Genomic DNA, 20,235 nt, shown 5'->3' with positions numbered 1-20,235 from the left:
ACTGAGCTGAGAGCAGCTGGCAGGCTCCCGTCCCTGCTGGAGATGCCACTCCAAGGAGACATGCATCTAGCCCCAGGCTGCTCTGGGCCCCCCCCCCCCCTGTGCTGCTCCACTGCCTCGCAGGCCTGAGCTGGGCCCATGCCTGAGGAGGGGGGCCTGGAGCAGGCGGGGCTCCAGCACTCTCCTTGGGCAAGGATTTTGGCAGCTCCAGTTCTGATCCCTCAGGCTCCATTAGCCCCTTCCTATAGAGGGCGAAGTGCAGGCATGGCACTGCCAGTGACTGGCCCAAGGCTGCTCAGCAGGGCAGTCACAGAGCTTGGAATGGATCCCTGAGCCAGGCTCTGCGCCAGGCACATGCTGCCTCCTGTGGCCCTATTCTGGGGAAAGGCTGCCTCATCTGGGAACCTGCCCCTGCTTGGCTATTGTGGTTAGACGTTGATAGATGTTTGGCTGCATGTGTGTGTTCCCTCTGTGTGTCGCCCCAGCCCAGCCCAGCCAGCTGGCACGGCAGACCTTGAACAAACTGCCCAATGACCACAAGATCCGTGAAGGGATGAAGGCACCCAGCCAGGTTTATTGTTGATGAAGCACGGGGACAGTGGGGCTGTGAGCGCTGGGCTGGCTATGCAGCCCTGTGACATCCCCATCGGAGCGTTGCCCATTGACACTAGTGGGGATCCAGACAATTGACTCCAATGGAGCGATGCCCATTTACTCCAGCTGGGGATCCGGCCCATGGACTCCAAAGGAGCGATGCCCATTCACACCAACTGGGGATCTGTCTTTTTGACTACGACTGATTGACGCCAGCTGGGGATTTGACATCACCTTTACATTAAAAAGGAGATTTTCCTGTTTGTGTTTGTAACTCTGAAACTGCAGAAAGGCTCCGAAACTTGATGCCATTCGCCTTCCCTGAAGCTTCACCTCCCCTCGCCCGCCCCAGAGCTGACTGGTGTACGGAGCCTGGTCCTGTGACAGCACTGCACAACGGCAGGTCATTCCTGCGTTCCCAGCTGTCAGGATTTCATTTTGTTCATTGGCCCATTCCCTTAAACCTTGAGAGATTTGGGGATCTTTTTCCAACAACTGGGCAGATTTCAACCCCCCAACATGCTCTGGGGCAGAGTCCTTTCAATGCTGCCATGATTATTTTAGTCACCTCTTGGGTCCCTGCAAAAACAGATATCCAGTGGGAGCTGGGGTTTTTCCATAGCGCACTTAAAAAACCTCAAAGCCTCAGGACTGGCTGTGCCCAAGAGCAGTAAACTGCCGGAGCTCTCCCCACAGAATAGCGCAAAGTGAAGACTCCTTCAATCAACAATAATTGAATCTGCTGGGACATTAATCTGAAAGATAAACATTTGCTGAAAGGTCACAGAAGTTACCCAGGCCCCTCCTTCTGCTAGCCTGTGTTTTTCCTATGAGGACACCATGCCCCTCTGCCTTCCTGAGTTCGCCTTGTTCACTGCGGCTTCTATTTTAGGCACTTGCTGGCAGTGAGTTATAGCCCCTGGCAGGAAGGTATAAATTCAAGCACAGGGAGCAGGGCTGTTGAGCAACATCCTGGCCGTGATTTAAAACACTACTCCAGGCTATATAGTGGGGTGCGAGCAAACACAGGGTTGGAAAGAAAGCTCTCAGTCCCTCACAGCAAACAGAGGCAGTTTCAAGGACTTCATTCCACAGCTAAAAGACTGTGATCTCATTTCGTAGGAAAACAGCAACTTCTCACACGCACAAGGTAACACGATGCGGTTTCTCAGTGGTAGCAAAATGAGGGATTAGTGTTCAGTACTGTACTGCTTTGTATCCTAACAGCTCAGCTGGCTGAGGAGTAAAGGCCAAGCTGCGTCGAGCCAGGCCGGATTGAAAACCCAGGCATTGTGGAGTTTGAATCAAAAAGACAATAGCCACCTAGCCTGTCTGGCTCCAGGTGCAAATCTATAGGCAAACCAACACCATTTTGCGGCATGGGAACAAGCCCGTCTACTTCAGTGCTAACTGGCCTGGACAGTCAGGGATCCGGACCGTCCAGTCTGAAAGGGCATCAGCTTTGCCAAAGCCTAGATTGCTTTGGGTCCCGCCCCCGCCTTTGTCAGCCGCAACTGAGGAGGCAAAGCTGTCTTGGGCTCCAGCTGGGTTACAGAAGGACTCCCCCAGTTTGACAGGGCTAAGGATTCTTTGCTCCCTGTGCTTTGTGTAAAGGTGGCTGAGTGGCAGGAGTATCACCTTTGTGGAATGGGGAAAAGAACCAGATTAGCTGGACAGGGAAGGCAGGCCCCAAGTTAACCCTTCCCTGTCAGTCTGGGTGAATGGGCGCTTTGCATTCAAACAACTTCACTACTGTGCATCAGACTGAAAAGCAAATTGTTTGCTCACCTGCTCCAGCCTTGTCCTGGATGCTGAGCTTCTTCTGGCTGTGCTGTGTGTTTGTACAAACCTGGCTGCGCGAACAGGCATCTGGCTCCAACTGTGGCTGAGAATTTATTGCCTTAGTTGTTTTTCACGCAGCTAGTTTCCTCTGCCCCCACGGGGGTGGCAGCCTCCTGGGTAGCTCATTGAAAGTGGCATCCTGAGTCTGAAAGCAGAAGCCTCTGCTGGCTGAGCTGAAATTCCCAGATCCACTATCCATGGCTGCAGCAGGTTCATTGAGTATCTGTGTCCCAGTCACTAGATGGGACAGTGTGTTGCCTGGATCTGGGATTACCAGAGCATTTCATGATGGTGCGCGCCAACCTGGCAGCTGGCACTTTGGGATCCAGACGCACGCAAGACCAGCTGTGGGGCTGTCTGTTCATTGGCGCGGCTGGGTAAGCCAGCTACATTGGGGATTCTCTATCTCTGAAAATTTTTAAATCAGGACTGGACGTTTCTCTACATACAAACTCTGCTCTAGGAATTATTGGGGGGCAGGTCTCCAGCATGTGTTCCACAGGAGGTCAGACTAGATCATCGCAAGGGTCCCTTCTGGCCTTGGGAATCTCTGGATCTCCTGGATGTAAGAGTCTTTTCAGATCATGGTATGCACAGTCACTGGGTCTGACCCTGCTCTCAGGGCAGCAGGGTAAATCCGGAGTAAGTGGAAAGATTCTGCATTTACACTGGGGGAAGTGAGGAAAGATTAACAGATGTGACAGAAGGGGTGGGGCTGGGGTATTCTGACAGTGGCCAGCCCAGTGCCTCATTCTCTCTCTCTGTCTTTGCAGCATGAGATCCAGGCGGCTGATCTCCGTGACCCACCTGCCTACAATCAGTGAGACAGGAGAGATGCTGTTTGTGGGAGGGAGCCACGCGCAGGCCGAGGAGCCCCTGGCTGGGCTGGATGAGTATGTCCAGTCCATTAGCCAGCTGGCCCAGCCATCCTCGCTGTCCAGCGGGCTCCCATGTCCTTGCCAGGGCAGCCAGAACAAGCCTCACAAACTCCAGAGGGCACAGGGGAAAGTGGCCCAGAGCGGGGTCGCACTCCCCAGCCCTGAGAAGGTGCAGGGCAATGCAGCGTCACTGCAGGACATCACAGCCCAGTTCAACCAGCAGCACAACCTCCAGGGGCTCACCGGCAGCGCTGACCCGCTAGCCTGGCTCTTCGGATTCTCAGAAGCAAAGGAGCAGAGTCCGGGCCTGCGGAAACGGGCAAGTCCTTCTTCCCACTCCTCCCAGACGGCCACCGACGCAGGCTGCCCAGCAGCCCCCCAGCAGACAGCCCAGGGGAACCTCAGTGCCACCAGCGATCCCAGCAGCGCAGCCCGGAAACTGAGCAGCCCAGCTCTGCCTCTGGAACGGAGATGCCGCTGGCAGCGAACACGCAGACGGCCAGCTCTTCCCAGCTGTGTGGTGAGGGGCAGGCCCAGCCGGGCCCAGAGCGCCCGCCTACCTGTCATTTATGAATTGTGATGGACTCTAGTAAAACTCACTTGTCAACGGTGCTCCATGTGGCTGTACTCTAGGGTGGGGGTCACTGCCTGGGTGCGCAGCCCAAGGGCCTGCCTGGATTATATAGGCACACATCACTCAGCGAACGGCACCCCATACCTCTTACCAGCCCCACACCCCTCTGGCCAGGGGCCCAGGCCTGCCCAGCAGCCAGGCTCTGCCAGGGGTCTCCTCACAGCCAAGGGGCACTCCTAGGGCAGGGCACAGGGCAGCCAGTGCTTTCCAGTCAGATAGAAGGATGTTGCCCTGAGTGACGGGCACACAGGCCAGCCGGAGCCCTGGGCACAGGCATTATCTTGGCTCAGTCCAGCTTTGTGCTGGGGGATCTCACTCTTCCCGGCTCAACAAAGGGAGAAAGTGGAGCGCAGCGCTCAGCAACTACCACTGTGCATCTCTGTCCTGACACTGCACCGCTGTCCTGACCCCCTGCCCCCCCCACCCCCGCCCTGACACTGCACTGCCCCCTGCGGCCCCTCAGCCCCCCCTCTGCCCTGACATTGCACTGCTCCCCGCGGCCCCTCAGCCCCCCCTCTGCCCTGACACTGCACTGCCCCCCGCGGCCCCTCATCTCCCCCCTCTGCTATAACACTGAACTGCCCCCCTGCCCCTCAGCCCCCCCCCCCCGCCCTAACACTGAACTGCCACCCTGGGTCCCCCCGGCCTCCCACTGCACCACTTCCCCCCCTGCCCTGACACTGCACTACTGCCTTGTGTCCCCCCAGCGTCCTTCTGCCCTGACACTGCACCATCCCCCCCGCCCCACCCTGACATTGCACTGCCTCCCCTCTGCCCTGACACTGTGCTGTTGCCTTCAGTCCCCCCAGCCTCCCTTTGCCCTGACACTGCACCGACCCCCCACAAGCACCCTCTCTGCCCCGACATGACACCAGCGCCCTGGTGCCCTCTCTGCTCTGAAACTGCACTGCCACCTTGGCCCCCCTCGCACCCTCTCTGCCCCATGCTGGCAGGTGACATGTAGATTGCAATCCCCCCTGCTGGTGAGGTTAGTGATCTGCTGTCCCCATGGGGTCCTGCTTCCCGGCGGGGGACAGGGACAGGGGTGATGGGGCAACCCGGCAACCAGACCCTCTGCTCTAGTGCACTGGAGTCCTGCATGCACACACGTATGTGAGGTCACGTTACCGGCTATGGCTGGCCCCACGGAGGGGAGAGGACAGTGCTGCCAGAGCTCCAATGGCCAGAGCCTGACTTGAGAACAGAAGTGGGCGAGCTGGGCTGGGGAATGAGCGACTCCCTTCCGGCCAGCTGTGTCTGCAGCATGCATCATCACATGGGGTGCACACGCATGTCATGTTGGTAACGTGTTGCACATCAGCAGCGCAGGCATGCTCCCACTCTGCCAGAGGTGGCCTTGGGCAGCGAGTGGCCCGGCCAGAGGGGAAACTCTGCTCACTAAGGTAAAGCTTGTCTGGGCAGATGCCAGAACTGCCTCAGCTCCTGCTCAGCACTTGCCGTGGGGACTAAGGCCCGTCCCAAACTGCCCCCGTCCTGGAACCAGGCCCACTGCTGCGACCAGCCCCTGGATACAAACCCAGAGTGCTGGGGACACTAATCCAGCCCCAGACACTGCTCCACTGGGGAGGGGCAAGAGAGACCCCCCACCCCAGACCTGAGGTCAGTAATGTATGACCACAAGGTGCCCAGGGTTTGCAGGCACCTCCGGGGTGAGAGCACCTGGCCACTGCACCTGGGCCCTGCAGTGACGAGAGCAGGATGAGATGCTGCAGAGAAACAAACACAAAGTGGGCAGGGTGTGGGATGCCTGCTTTCGGAGCAACTGTTACCAGATTTGCCCGTTACTTTGGGGTACGCTCATTTATTAGGCTTACTCTTCTGGGGCGGGTTCTGTAATTCTGTCAATCTACTGCCTGTGTCACTTGTGTTCTCATACGGAGCTCTACTTCTCCCTGCTGCAAGTTCCCTCTCAATGGAGCTATCCTGCAGGACCTAGGTTCCCCAGGGCTGGGGTCTTGCAGCACCTCCAAGGTGTCACCCTCATACGCCATGGGCACCGCACTGGAACAGAGTACACCTTGTTATACCAATAAAATAAAAAACAGCAGGATCTTATTAAAGGGAAAAAGGCAAAATACCACATTTACTGTGAATACAGAAAGAATCATAGTAAGCAGTTAGTTATAGTTATAACATTCCATTCAATCTCATATTTATTCACACATTCATTCATACAAACATACACACACACACACACACACAGGTTCTGCAAGGTTGTTATCATAGTTACCAGCCTTAGAGTTGCTCATGCCAAGCCACTGGCCAGGTGGCCTGGACATGAGGAGGGAGCAGGGCCTTGTCAGATGCTCATCTGATGCTCCTGGAAGTTGGTTTGCAGAATCAGACCCCAAAGTTCTCACTTTTTAGAGTCTATTTTTATAGGAATTTCTTCCTATGCCAGTCTATGGGAATTGCTTCCTCATGCTGTTGCTGAATCAATCAGCAGATAGCACATTCCTGACGGCTCCAAGATGTTATCTTGTTCTTTGGTTCTCCCATTCTTGAGGCTGTTGGGTGGATTCCAGTCTGCCCTCCGGGGGGTCCTCTGGTTATTTCCACTTGACGCCTTCTTCAGCAGATGGACACTGGATTCTTAGGCTGGCATCTCCCTGATCATTCAGTTATTATCCACACCAAGCATCCATCCACATCCATCCTCTATCTCTATTTTAATCACAATTGTTAATACAACAAAAGGGCATGAAAGTCTCTGGGTGCTGTTTCTGTTGTTAGAGTATTGCTTTGAGTCTCTTTCTCTGTGAATTGCTTTGAGAATAGAAAAGGAGTACTTGTGGCACCTCTGTCTTAGAATGTACTAACACAATTAGCAGCTTGCAAGTTTCACGCATAGAGGGAGAGAAACAATACCAAAAACCAAGAGACCTCTTAATTAGTAATACCCTGGAATTTAAACTCTGGGGAATCAAACTCATTTGTGATTTTAATACAGAACTTCTTTAATATGATCCAACATAATCCCCCTTTTGACACTAAGATTTATAATCGTCAGTGTCACTTTCTATGTAGCCTATTCAAGAGAAAGTACTGTGAGGCAATTTGAGTTTGTGATTCCAATTCATGCCATGATCCTAGTGATGTATCTTTACTACAAGGTTCTGGGGCAACAGGCAAGGTGAGGCACACCCACTTTTGAGGAGTCCATTCGGTACAACCTCTAGTGTCCAATAGCTTCCCTCCCTCCCCAGCCCACTGGCTCAAGGTCCAGGGTAGCCAAAAGGATCCCATGTGTAATATGGGGAGTGGGTTAACCTTCAATACCTTTGCCTCCAGGGACTGTTGGTGTGCAATTTTGACAACAATTTCTCCCATTAACAAGTCTGGTTTACAATACTGGAAACATATTGCATCCATTCATATTGATAAGTGTCAAACAATGATCCCTTTCTTTTTTAACAAATGCATCAAACCCTTAATATTTCCCAATATGACCCAGAACATTTTGTGTTCCAAAGTAGCTAGTGCAAGTATCTGCATTTCAGTGCATCCCATAGCTATGGCTGTGTAGTTTCCTATTTCTTATATTTTTTTTTTCTTATGGATAAGCCATGTGGTAGTATTAAGCCATTACTAAAGATTCCATCGGCCTTTTAGGTTACCCAGACCAATTTGGACCAAGTCTACATTGGCATGTACTTGTTTTTGTATCAGGCTGTCCTGTAGCTGGGACAGAAAGCTTAATTTATTTTTAAGTTCCTGCAGGTCTTCAGTATTTTTTTTTTAAACACACAACAGTGCTAGCAACAAGACAAAACAAACATAGAACACAGAACACAGAACACAATTTCTATTGTGACAGTAGATTCATGGTATTGGGTTGCTTTTCAGCTGGCATCAGCTTTTCCTGATTTTCTGAAAGACAAAAAGAACATGTTTCTACCCCTTTTGGGGTGGCAGATTATTGCTTAAAATATTTCTTTTACAAATACCCTTGCTGATTGCAGGCAAAACAGAGAAATTGCCCCCACATTTTCCTGTTTTTGTTCTATAGGCAGGCCAGGTTTCAATGGCTTTTATCTTTTAAGGGTTATGGGGAAATTATCCCACTGTTTAGTCATTAAATCCCTGAGTTTTCCTTCTTATACAGCAGACCAAGTTTATAATGTTTTTCCTGCTGTGTTAAGCTTTAAGTTTTATTTACAGGTAATAACTGAGAAGCATCATTACCATACGACCTTAAAGGATTTTTCCAAAAATCATACACACTATACGTTGTTACAGGGATACTTATTATCATTAAATTTATTAAAATTATCTTGTTATCCCATGCCTTTTATTTAGACAATTTGTTTGCTGACCAGGTATGTCCTTTATCTGCAGCTCCTTTGTGCTGCTAGTTCTTTCCTTCATCATTTAGGTAATTTGCATTTTCACAGAAACTTCCTGCTTTTGGATTTAAAGCCATCAGCAGCTCAGAGAGTCTATCTTAAAAGGGACACAATCAACTTTCACCAGAGTTTTGATTACTTTTAACTTCTGCTTCCAAAACACACAGCAATCTGAAAAAGAAAACCCAACCTATTGTGGCTCCCTTTGGAGCCCTAATAGCATTTTAATGAAGTAGAATGGTATGTTTGCATTTCTTTTGCCCCTTCTACAATATACCCTGCACATGTTCTGGGACAAATGCACATTCCTTCCATAGTTTAACTTCTATAACATTATCCAGATCCATTTTTACATAAGGTGTCACTATTTCTTTTTTTGCTTACAGAGTTTTCATGTACCTTTATCAAAGTGACAGTCTGATTACTCAGAGCCATTTTAACACTCAGTGTTTCTAACATTGCTTCTTTTTGTTTTAAGAAAAGGAGTACTTGTGGCACAGTCTCTAAGGTGCCACAAGTACTCCTTTTCTTTTTGCGAATACAGACTAACACGGCTGTTCCTCTGAAACCTGTCTTTTTGTTTTGTGCACCTCACCCCTGCTGTTGCTTCAGAGAGGCACTGTCTTTTTTTAATTTTTTTTTTTACTACAACTCTCATCTGCTATTTTGTTACAAAAACAAACAAACAAAAAACAAACAAACAAAAAGAATCCAAAAAATTTTTTTTATATTCTCCTGATTTTGACTGCCCTGCTGCAGCCACAACTTAAAAACATTTTAAATTTTGTAAAGCATTGAGTTACCTTTTAAGGGTTAAATGCCAAATCCCAAAGCCAAACAACACTAATTACCTGTGTCTAGCAAAAAGGTCTGTCAGTTTTGCAACTTTGAATTAAAGAGTCAAATGGATTTTTAGTGGCATTATTTAAAACAAAAACAAAACTAACTGGTCCTTAGAACTTTACATATTTACACACACACAGACAGATACATACACGTTTTCTTTTCCTTAACATCCCTTCCACACTGCTCTGTTTTTTACATCTTGCATTCCCTTTATACATTTGAGGCAGTTAAGTTCCAATAGAACCCTCTTATGTTCTTTTATCAAATTTGACTAAATTGTCCAGTCAAATGATTTTAATCAGATAGTTTATTTTTGCCTGGCTAATTTACAGACATTCCTTTGGAAAAGGGCCCATTTTTCTTTCAGAATGGCTGCAAAGAAACCAAGAATGCTCTTTCTCTAACACTTTTCCTTTTTAACATTTTCGGTTAAAAGTTGTTTGGGTGAAATACAAAGTTTAACTGCTTAATTCCCTCCAGCCTCTGCAGAGTTAACTTTTTTTTTTTACTCTCTTTTCTCTTTAAAAAAAGAAAAGGAGGACTTGTGGCACCTTAGAGACTAACCAATTTATTTGAGCATGAGCTTTCGTGAGCTACAGCTCACTTCATCACTTAATCACTTTGTAATTATGCCTGAGGGTGCCGTACATAGGACCTTCTCCCCCTTTACCTGCCTCCCTCCAGCCTCTGCAGAGTTAACTTTTTCACTCTTTTTGTATTTCTGGAGTGCCTCTTTCACTATTTTCAGCTGGCTTTGGGTATTTGTAGCCAGCACCTTCCAATTGTCTGCTCCCTTTTCCGTTTGTGCCTTTTCCTCTTTACATGAAGACAAGCGGAGGGAAGAATCCTTACATGCCTCTCACAACAACCAAATTGCTGCTGCATCTCTTTTGGCAGCACTAGAAGGTTTATATAAGAGGATATACTGAGCCAATCTATCCTCTAGGTCCGAAATAGTGCAGACATCAGCTAGGGCTTGTTTAGTCTAAGGACTGTGCCCAAATTTTTGAAGGATTTGTTTAAAAGGTGTAATTTCTTTAACAAAAGGTGAGGTTGGAGTTCCTTCTGACTCCATTCCTCCCTCTGGTACTGGCTTACCCTGTTTTCTTTTAAACATCTTAACATGGATATTTCAAACTCTTTGTCACTGCTGGTATTACTTAGCAAGTGACACAGCCTAGATTCTGAAATCATAGCTTAATCTATGCGTTTTTCCCCTGCTACCTTCCCGGAGGCCAGCAGGTCCCCTGCTACCTTCCCAGAGGCCAGCAGGTCCAGTTAACCTATTTCTCCCTGCTACCTTCTCGGAGGCCAGCAGGTCTGGTTAACCTATTTCTCCCTGCTACCTTCTCGGAGGCCAGCAGGTCCGGTTAACCTGTTCTTCCCTGCTACCTTCTCGGAGGCCAGCAGGTCCCCTGCTACCTTCCTGGAGGCCAGCAGGTCTAGTTTAATCTGTTTTCCCTGCTACCTTCTCGGAGGCCAGCAGGTCCCCTGCTACCTTCTCGGAGGCCAGCAGGTCCCCTGCTACCTTCTCGGAGGCCAGCAGGTCTGGTTTAATCTGTTTTTCCTGCTACCTTCTCTGAGGCCAGCAGGTCCCTTGCTAACTTCTCAGGGGCCAGCAGGTCTGGTTAACCTAATAGAAATGCCTAGCTCACTAGAGCTGGCGGTGTGCACACCAATATTTACAATAACTGAGGTTTTTTACCAATATTCCCCCTTTCGCATTTCTCCACCAAAATGTTATACCAATAAAATAAAAACCAGCAGGATCTTATTAAAGGGAAAAAGGCAAAATACCACATTTACTGTGAATACAGAAAGAATCATAGTAAGCAGTTAGTTATAGTTATAACATTCCATTCAATCTCATATTTATTCACACATTCATTCATACAAACACACACACACACACACACACACACAGGTTCTGCAAGGTTGTTATCATAGTTACCAGCCTTAGAGTTGCTCATGCCAAGCCACTGGCCAGGTGGCCTGGACATGAGGAGGGAGCAGGGCCTTGTCAGATGCTCGTCTGATGCTCCTGGAAGTTGGTTTGCAGAATCAGACCCCAAAGTTCTCACTTTTTAGAGTCTATTTTTATAGGAATTTCTTCCTATGCCAGTCTATGGGAATTGCTTCATCATGCTGTTGCTGAATCAATCAGCAGATAGCACATTCCTGACGGCTCCAAGATGTTATCTTGTTCTTTGGTTCTCCCATTCTTGAGGCTGTTGGGTGGATTCCAGTCTGCCCTCCGGGGGGGTCCTCTGGTTATTTCCACTTGACGCCTTCTTCAGCCGATGGACACTGGATTCTTAGGCTGGCACCTCCCTGATCATTCAGTTATTATCCACACCAAGCATCCATCCACATCCATCCTCTATCTCTATTTTAATCACAATTGTTAATACAACAAAAGGGTGGGGAGTCTCTGGGTGCTGTTTCTGTTGTTAGAGTATTGCTTTGAGTCTCTCTCTCTGAATTGCTTTGAGAATAGACTCTGTCTTAGAATGTACTAACACAATTAGCAGCTTGCAAGTTTCACACATAGAGGGAGAGAAACAGTACCAAAAACCAAGAGACCTCTTAATTAGTAATACCCTGGAATTTAAACTCTGGGGAATCAAACTCATTTGTGATTTTAATACAGAACTTCTTTAATATGATCCAACAACCTGAGCAGGCTGGGTCGAGCAGCACTTTCAATCGCCACCCTCGTATGTCCCAGGTTCAGCATGTCCCTATCCCCACTTTCACCTTACAATTGTTCTGGTAGTAACCCACTTGATGAGCAAACCCCACAGGGATCTTTAGCTTAGATACAAGGCGGGTTGCTGCAGAGTGAATGGGGAAGCCAAAAAACACCCATGGGGGGGAAGCGAGGGGAGGGAAGAGAGAGAGAGAGAGAGAGGGAGAAGCAACCAGCTTAATCATGACAGTTATTTATTGCCAGGTAGTAACCATAGGGGAGCCAAACAAACAAAAGAGTTATAATATTAAATCTAACTTAAATTTGATTATAAAAGTCAGGTTTAGAAAACTATAACTGATCACGTAAGTCAGGGCCAGAAGGCTATACCTAGAGAGAGAGCTGGGTTCTCACCACTCCGTGAAGCTTGAACCAATCGGGGGTCCCAGGTGGTGGTGGTAGCTGAGAGTCCAGAGTGCTGGAGACAGGCAGAGCATGATCAGTCAGGAGAAGATCAAGTCCCAGTGGAAATTATGCAGATTTTGGATCCAGGCATCAGAACACTAAGCCCTGGTTTACACTAGGACTTTAGGTTGAATTTAGCAGCGTTAAATCGATGTAAACCTGCACCCATCCACACGATGAAGCCCTTTATTTCAACTTAAAGGGCTCTTAAAATCGATTTCCTTACTCCACCCCTGACAAGTGGATTAGCGCTTAAAGTGGCCTTGCCGGGTTGAATTTGGGGTACTGTGGACACAATTCGATGGTATTGGCCTCTGGGAGCTATCCCAGAGTGCTCCATTGTGACCTCTCTGGACAGCACTCTCAACTCAGATGCACTGGCCAGGTAGACAGGAAAAGAACCGCGAACTTTTGAATCTCATTTCCTGTTTGGCCAGCGTGGCAAGCTGCAGGTGACCATCCAGAGCTCATCAGCAGAGGTGACCATGATGGAGTCCCAGAATCGCAAAAGAGCTCCAGCATGGACCGAACGGGAGATACAGGATCTGATCGCTGCTTGGGGAGAGGAATCCGTGCTATCAGAACTCTGTTTCAGTTTTCGAAATGCCAAAACCTTTGTCAAAATCTCCCAGGGCATGAAGGACAGAGGCCATAACAGGGACCCGAAGCAGTGCCGCGTGAAACTTAAGAAGCTGAGGCAAGCCTACCAGAAAACCAGAGAGGCGAACGGCCGCTCCGGGTCAGAGCCCCAAACATGCCGCTTCTATGATGAGCTACATGCCATTTTAGGAGGTTCAGCCACCACTACCCCAGCCGTGTTGTTTGACTCCTTCAATGGAGATGGAGGCAACACGGAAGCAGGTTTTGGGGACGAAGAAGATGATGATGATGATGAGGTTGTAGATAGCTCACAGCAAGCAAGCGGAGAAACCGGTTTTCCCAACAGCCAGGAACTGTTTCACACCCTGGACCTGGAGCCAGTACCCCCAGAACCCACCCAAGGCTGCCTCCTGGACCCGGCAGGCGGAGAAGGGACCTCCGGTGAGTGTACCTTTTAAAATACTATACATGGTTTAAAAGCAAGCATGTGAAAGGATTAATTTGCCCTGGCATTCGCGGCTCTCCTGGATGTACTCCCAGAGCCTTTGCAAAAGGTTTCTGGGGAGGGCAGCCTTATTGCATCCTCCATGCTAGGACACTTTACCACTCCAGGCCAGTAGCACGTACTCGGGAATCACTGTAGAACAAAGCATTGCAGTGTATGTTTGCTGGCGTTCAAACAACATCCGTTCTTTATCTCTCTGTGTTATCCTCAGGAGAGTGAGATATCATTCATGGTCACCTGGTTGAAATAGGGTGCTTTTCTTCAAGGGACACTCAGAGGTGCCCGTTCCTGCTGGGCTGTTTGCCTGTGGCTGAACAGAAATGTTCCCCGCTGTTAGTCATGGGGAGAGGGAAGGTTTGAGGGGGTAGCCATGCGGTGGGGGGAGGCAAAATGCGACCTTGTAACGAAAGCACATGTGCTATGTATGTAATGTTAACAGCAAGGTTTACCCTGAAAGAGTGTAGCCATTGTTTTATAAAATGTGTCTTTTTAAATACCGCTGTCCCTTTTTTTTTCTCCACCAGCTGCATGTGTTTCAATGATCACAGGATCTTCTCCTTCCCAGAGGCTAGTGAAGATTAGAAAGAAAAAAAAAACGCACTCATGATGAAATGTTCTCTGAGCTCATGCTGTCCTCCCACACTGACAGAGCACAGATAACTGCATGGAGACAGACAATGTCAGAGTGCAGGAAAGCACAAAATGACCGGGAGGAGAGGTGGCGGGCTGAAGAGAGTAAGTGGCGGGCTGAAGAGAGGGCTGAAGCTGAAAGGTGGTGGCAGCGTGATTAGAGGAGGCAGGATTCAATGCTGAGGCTGCTGGAGGATCAAACCAATATGCTCCAGTGTATGGTTGAGCTGCAGCAAAGGCAGCTGGAGCACAGACTGCCGCTACAGCCCCTGTGTAACCAACCACCCTCCTCCCCAAGTTCCATAGCCTCCTCACCCAGACGCCCAAGAACGCCGTTGTGGGGCCTCCGGCCAACCAGCCACTCCACCACAGAGGAGTGCCCAAAAACCAGAAGGCTGGCATTCAATAAATTTTAAAGTTGTAAAATTTTAAAGTGCTGTGTGGCCTTGTCCTTCCCTCCTCCACCACCCCTCCTGGGCTACCTTGGTAGTCATCCCCCTATTTATGTGATGAATGAATAAAGAATGCATGAATGTGAAGCAACAATGACTTTATTGCCTCTGCAAGCGGTGATTGAAGGGAGGAGGGGAGGGTGGTTAGCTTACAGGGAAGTAGAGTGAACCAAGGGGCGGGTGGTTTCATTAAGGAGAAACAAACAGAACTTTCACACCGTAGCCTGTCCAGTCATGAAACTGGTTTTCAAAGCTTCTCTGATGCGTACTGTGCCCTCCTGTGCTCTTCTAACTGTGTCTGGCTGCGCGTAACCAGCGGCCAGGCGATTTGCCTCAACCTCCCACCCCTCCATAAACATCTTCCCCTTACTCTCACAGATATTGTGGAGCGCACAGCAAGCAGTAATAACACTGGGAATATTGGTTTCGCTGAGGTCTAAGTGAGTCAGTAAACTGCGTCAGCGCACCTTTAAACGTCCAAATGCACATTCTGCACTTGCTCAGCCTGTAGTTGAACAGCTCCTGACTACTGTCCAGGCTGCCTGTGTATGGCTTCATGAGCCATGGCATTAAGGGGTAGGCTGGGTCCCCAAAGATAACTATAGGCATTTCAACATCCCCAACGGTTATTTTCTGGTCTGGGAATAAAGTCCCTTCCTGCAGCTTTTGAAACAGACCAGAGTACTTGAAGATGCAAGCGTCATGTACCTTTCCCGGCCATCCCACGTTGATGTTGGTGAAATGTCCCTTGTGATCCACCAGAGCTTGCAGCACTGTTGAAAAGTACCCCTTGCGGTTTATGTACTCGCCGGCTTGGTGCTCTGGTGCCAAGATAGGGATATGGGTTCTATCTATGGCCGCACCACAGTTAGGGAATCCCATTGCAGCAAAGCCATCCACTATGACCTGCACATTTCCCAGGGTCACTACCCTTGATATCAGCAGATCTTTGATTGCGTTGGCTACTTGCATCACAGCAGCCCCCACAGTAGATTTGCCCACTCCAAATTGATTCCCGACTGACTGGTAGCTGTCTGGCGTTGCAAGCTTCCACAGGGCTATTGCCACTCGCTTCTCAACTGTGAGGGCTGCTCTTATCTTGGTATTCATGTGCTTCAGGGCAGGGGAAAGCAAGTCACAAAGTTCCATGAAAGTGCCCTTATGCATGCGAAAGTTTCACAGCCACTGGGAATCGTCCCAGACCTGCAACACTATGTGGTCCCACCAGTCTGTGCTTGTTTCCCGAGCCCAGAGTCGGCGTTCCACCCCATGAACTTGCCCCATTAGCACCATGATGCATGCATTGGCAGGGCCCATGGTTTGAGAGAAATCTGTGTCCATGTCCTGATCACTCACGTGACCGCGCTGACGTTGCCTCCTCGCCCGGTATCGCTCTGCCAGGTTCTGGTGCTGCATATACTGCTGGATAATGCGTGTGGTGTTTATTGTGCTCCTAATTGCCAAACTGAGCTGAGTGGCCTCCATGATTGCCTTGATATGGCGTCCGCACAGAAAAAAGGCTCGGAACGATTGTCTGCCGTTGCTCTGACTGAGGGAGGGGTGACTGATGACATGGCTTACAGGGTTGGCTTACAGGGAATTAAAATCAACAAAGGGGGTGGCTTTATATCAAGGAGTATTTCAGGCAGGACTTCACGGAGGGTTCCAATAAGCATTGGTGTACCTAAGTAATTGTTCTTATTGGAACAAGCAGGTTGGTCTGGCCTCTGATTGATTCATGGCTAGATTTACCTCGCTGCACCTTCTCTGTGAGTGACTGCAGTGTGACCTAGAGGAATGAGTCCCCTAGATGGGGGGCGGGGGGAAGCAAATGAGTACAAAACAAATCTGGTCTATTTCTTGTTTTGATCCACTCCATCTATCTTTTACATCTTTGGCTGGCGGCAGACTGTGCAGAAGGACTGCAAGCCATCCACATCTCATGGCTGCTTGGCAGAAGATGGTACAATAGGACTGCTAGCCATCCTCATCTCTTGCCTGCCCGGCAGAAGATGGTACAATAGGACTGCTCGCAATCCATATCGCCTGCCTGCTTACCATAAGATGGTTCAATAGGACTGACTGCAAGACTAAAGAGAATGACCTGGTCAAGTCACTTCTAATGTAGTCCCTGCACCCATGTCTGCCCAGGCGCTCCTGGCCGACGTGACCAGGAGCACCTCGGACATGACGATGATGGCTACCAGTCCTACTGTACTGTCTGCTGCCACAAGGCAATGGGTTGCTGCTGCTGTTTAGCAATGCAGTACCACGTCTGCCAGCACCCAGGAGACATACGGTGACAATGAGCTGAGCGGGCTCCATGCTTGCCGTGGTATGGCGTCTGCACAGGTAACTCAAGAAAAAAGGCGCGAAATGATTGTCTGCTGCTGCTTTCACGGAGGGAGGGAGGGAACGGGGGCCTGATGATATGTACCCAGAACCACCCGCGACAATGTTTTAGTCCCATCAGGCATTGGGATCTCAACCCAGAATTCCAATGGGCAGCGGAGACTGCAGGAACTGTGGGATAGCTACCCACAGTGCAACACTCCGGAAGTCGACGCTTGCCTCAGTACTGTGGAAGCACTCCGCCGAGTTAATGCACTTAATGCACTTAGAGCATTTTCGGTGGGGACACACACACTCGAATATATAAAAACGATTTCTAAAAAACTGATTTCTATAAATTCGACCTAATTTCGTAGTGTAGACATACCCTTACTTGAGCATGGACAGGGGGTTTTGTAGGGAAAGAATAATGGCTCAAGGGAGAACACTAGATTTGTTTATGTGTAAACTGATGGCTCAAGGGAGTATACCAAAGTTGTTTTGTAGACAATAGGAACTGATCATTCCTGGCTATGGGTGGTGTTCCTTGGAGGGAGCTCACAATGCAATTTGGGAGCTTCACTATTTTGGATACCAATAAAGGATTTATTACTAGAATTGGTCTGATAACTACTGAGCTGGGTGTGTGCAGGCATGGGTTTATTAACATCTGGAGCAGAGATTCCCCCATCATGCAGTGCTTCCCCGCTTTTCTGGTCCCAGAGTTCCGTGCGGTTCTTGTCTTGGAATCTCCATTCTCCATTCTGTATGCTAATGAAGATGCCTCCTTGTTCCATCTTCGATGCAAATGAGGCTAGGGGAGTTTCCTTAATCCTGTCACCCTTGTCCCAGGGGTTAAGGCAGGGATGGGCAAACTACAGCACGCGGGCCAGATCCAGCCCATCAGGGCTTTGGATCCGGCCTGTGGGATGTTGACCTGAATTTGATGGGTTAGTTGTTATGGCTCGCCACTGATTGCATCGAACCAGAAGATTTATAGGTTCTTATCCAATTCAGACTACAGAGTTTAAGAACTCAGAGAGTTCTATATCGGGAGAGGATTCTTGGGGTGTTTGGCAAGAACACGTACTCTGAGGACAATACCAAATTGATAAAACCTTTATTGAAATTAACATAAAAATAAGAAATGCAATGAAACTTATAACTGCAAAACAGAAAAAGAATTCCAAAACTCCTGGTGGTACCATCTCTGTTATAAGTACCTTAACCTAACATACTCACACCCTTCCTGAGGACCCGGTAATAGGAGATGAAGGACCAGCCTCACTCCTGGCATGCCCAATTACGCAATGGTGCTGGCTTCCTCAATGATTAGGAATGTTGAGTAGTTATACTATACTGCATAAGCTGAGCTGATAGAAGATAGAATAGATAGATAGAGCTTAGAACTTAGAAGGGTAAAATTTATCCCTAAAGCTAACCCTAAAGACTGACTATTGAATCGCTCTTACAGGGTATTTTATAGGATCCTGACCTATGTAATTCAGGCCCAACCTACTATACCCAAATCTTATTTCCGTACCCTAAGAAATTTATGGGTACCCTTCTTCTATAGGTTAGTGAATTATGACATTTACTTTCTAAATATATTAATAAGGATTATCTCATTCCAAAACTGCCAACCTCGGCTCTCTTGATGACCTCCAAGTTGTGGTATACTCTGCAGTTACCAACCGGTTGCAGAAGTCAGATAAACCTGTGATGTGATGTGGATAAAAGTTCCTCCCTTTGGTTCCCCAAAGTTCAGGGACCATTCTTATCTGTGCCAAAGGCTGCCACATTTTATGCTGACATAGTTATAACTGATTATACTTTTTGCTATATAGCAGATCTTACCGGATCTTACAGGCCAGTAGGCTTCTTCCATTTCAGCATTTCAGCAAAATTTATTATTAGGAAACACATGCCTCAACACATCCTAAATTCCAAGGAATTCATACTGATAAAATATAAGAATAAAATGGATTAATTTAAGAAAAGAAACATATTAATTGATACTGCTGGCTGGATTAGTAGGATATAATAGATAGCAAAATAATCCTGTGGACTACAGGGATTGCCACCCCTGTGGCGCCGCAAGGCTAAGGCAGGCTGCCTGCCTGCCCTGGCCCCGCACCGCTCCCAGAAGTGGCCAGCACCACATCCCTGCAGCCCCGGGGGGGGGGGGGGGGAGGAGGGGAAGCAGAGGGCTCAGCGCACCGCCCTCGCCTGCAGGCATCGCCCCCTGCACCTCCCATTGGCTGGGAATGGGGAACTGTGGCCAATGGGAGCTTTGGGGGAGGTACCCGCAGGTGAAGGCAGCACCTGGAGCCCTCTGCACCCCCTCCCCCAGGGGCCGCAGGGGCATGATTCCAGCTGCTTCTGGGAGTGGCATGGGGCTAGGGCAGGCAGGGAGCCTGCCTTAGCCCCGCTGCACACTGCTGCCACCCCGGAGCCACTCAAGGTAAGCAGTGCCGGGCCGGAACCTGCAGCCCAAACCCCTGCCCTGAGCCCCCTGCTGCACCCCTTACCCTTACTTCTGAACCCCAACCCCCTGCCTTGATCCCTAAAGCTAACCCTAAAGACTGACTATTGAATCACTCTTACTGGGTATTTTATAGGATCCTGACCTATGTAATTCAGGCCCAACCTACTATACCCAAATCTTATTTCTATACCCTAATAAATGTATGGGTAACCCTTCTTCTATAGATTAGTGGATTATGACATTTACTTTCTAAATATATTAATAAGGATTATCTCATTCCAAAACTGCCAACCTCGTCTCTCTTGATGACCTCCAATTTGTGGTGTACTCTGCAGTTACCAACCGGTTGCAGAAGTCAGATAAACCTGTGATGTGATGTGGATAAAAGTTCTTCCCTTTGGTTTCCCAAAGTTCAGGGACCATTCTTATCTGTGCCAAAGGCTGCCACATTTTATGCTGACATAGTTATAACTGATTATACTTTTTGCTATATAGCAGATCTTACCGGATCTTACAGGCCAGTAGGCTTCTTCCATTTCAGCATTTCAGCAAAATTTATTATTAGGAAACACATGCCTCAACACATCCTAAATTCCAAGGAATTCATACTGATAAAATATAAGAATAAAATGGATTAATTTAAGAAAAGAAACATATTAATTGATACTGCTGGCTGGATTAGTAGGATATAATAGCAAAATAATCCTGTGGACTACAGGGATTGCCACCCCTGTGGCGCCGCAAGGCTAAGGTAGGCTGCCTGCCTGCCCTGGCCCCGCACCGCTCCCAGAAGTGGCCAGCACCACATCCCTGCAGCCCCGGGAAGCAGAGGGCTCAGCGCACCGCCCTCGCCTGCAGGCATCGCCCCCTGCACCTCCCATTGGCTGGGAATGGGGAACTGTGGCCAATGGGAG

At 48.8% G+C, this 20,235-nt stretch overlaps 1 protein-coding gene and 1 long non-coding RNA gene across 2 annotated transcripts; both read left to right on the top strand.

The window, feature by feature from the left end:
• Positions 1-1,507: 1,507 nt before the first annotated feature.
• On the top strand, positions 1,508-3,926 carry DEPP1 (DEPP autophagy regulator 1). The gene is made up of 2 exons (XM_048859111.2): positions 1,508-1,744; positions 3,210-3,926. Exon 2 carries the CDS (start codon positions 3,211-3,213, stop codon positions 3,892-3,894), a length of 684 nt encoding a protein of 227 aa, XP_048715068.1. The 5' UTR covers positions 1,508-1,744; position 3,210; the 3' UTR covers positions 3,895-3,926.
• Positions 3,927-4,592: 666 nt separating this feature from the next.
• Positions 4,593-14,551, top strand: LOC125640503 (uncharacterized). The gene is made up of 3 exons (XR_012669328.1): positions 4,593-10,677; positions 10,708-13,356; positions 13,945-14,551. It is a non-coding gene; the product is annotated as an uncharacterized LOC125640503 (long non-coding RNA).
• Positions 14,552-20,235: the final 5,684 nt, after the last annotated feature.

The sequence above is a fragment of the Caretta caretta genome, chromosome 7 (assembly GCF_965140235.1).
Source record: "Caretta caretta isolate rCarCar2 chromosome 7, rCarCar1.hap1, whole genome shotgun sequence".
Classification (NCBI taxonomy): domain Eukaryota; kingdom Metazoa; phylum Chordata; order Testudines; family Cheloniidae; genus Caretta; species Caretta caretta.
The sequence above is the reverse complement of the archived record's forward strand: the minus strand, read 5'-3'. Positions and strand labels throughout refer to the sequence as shown.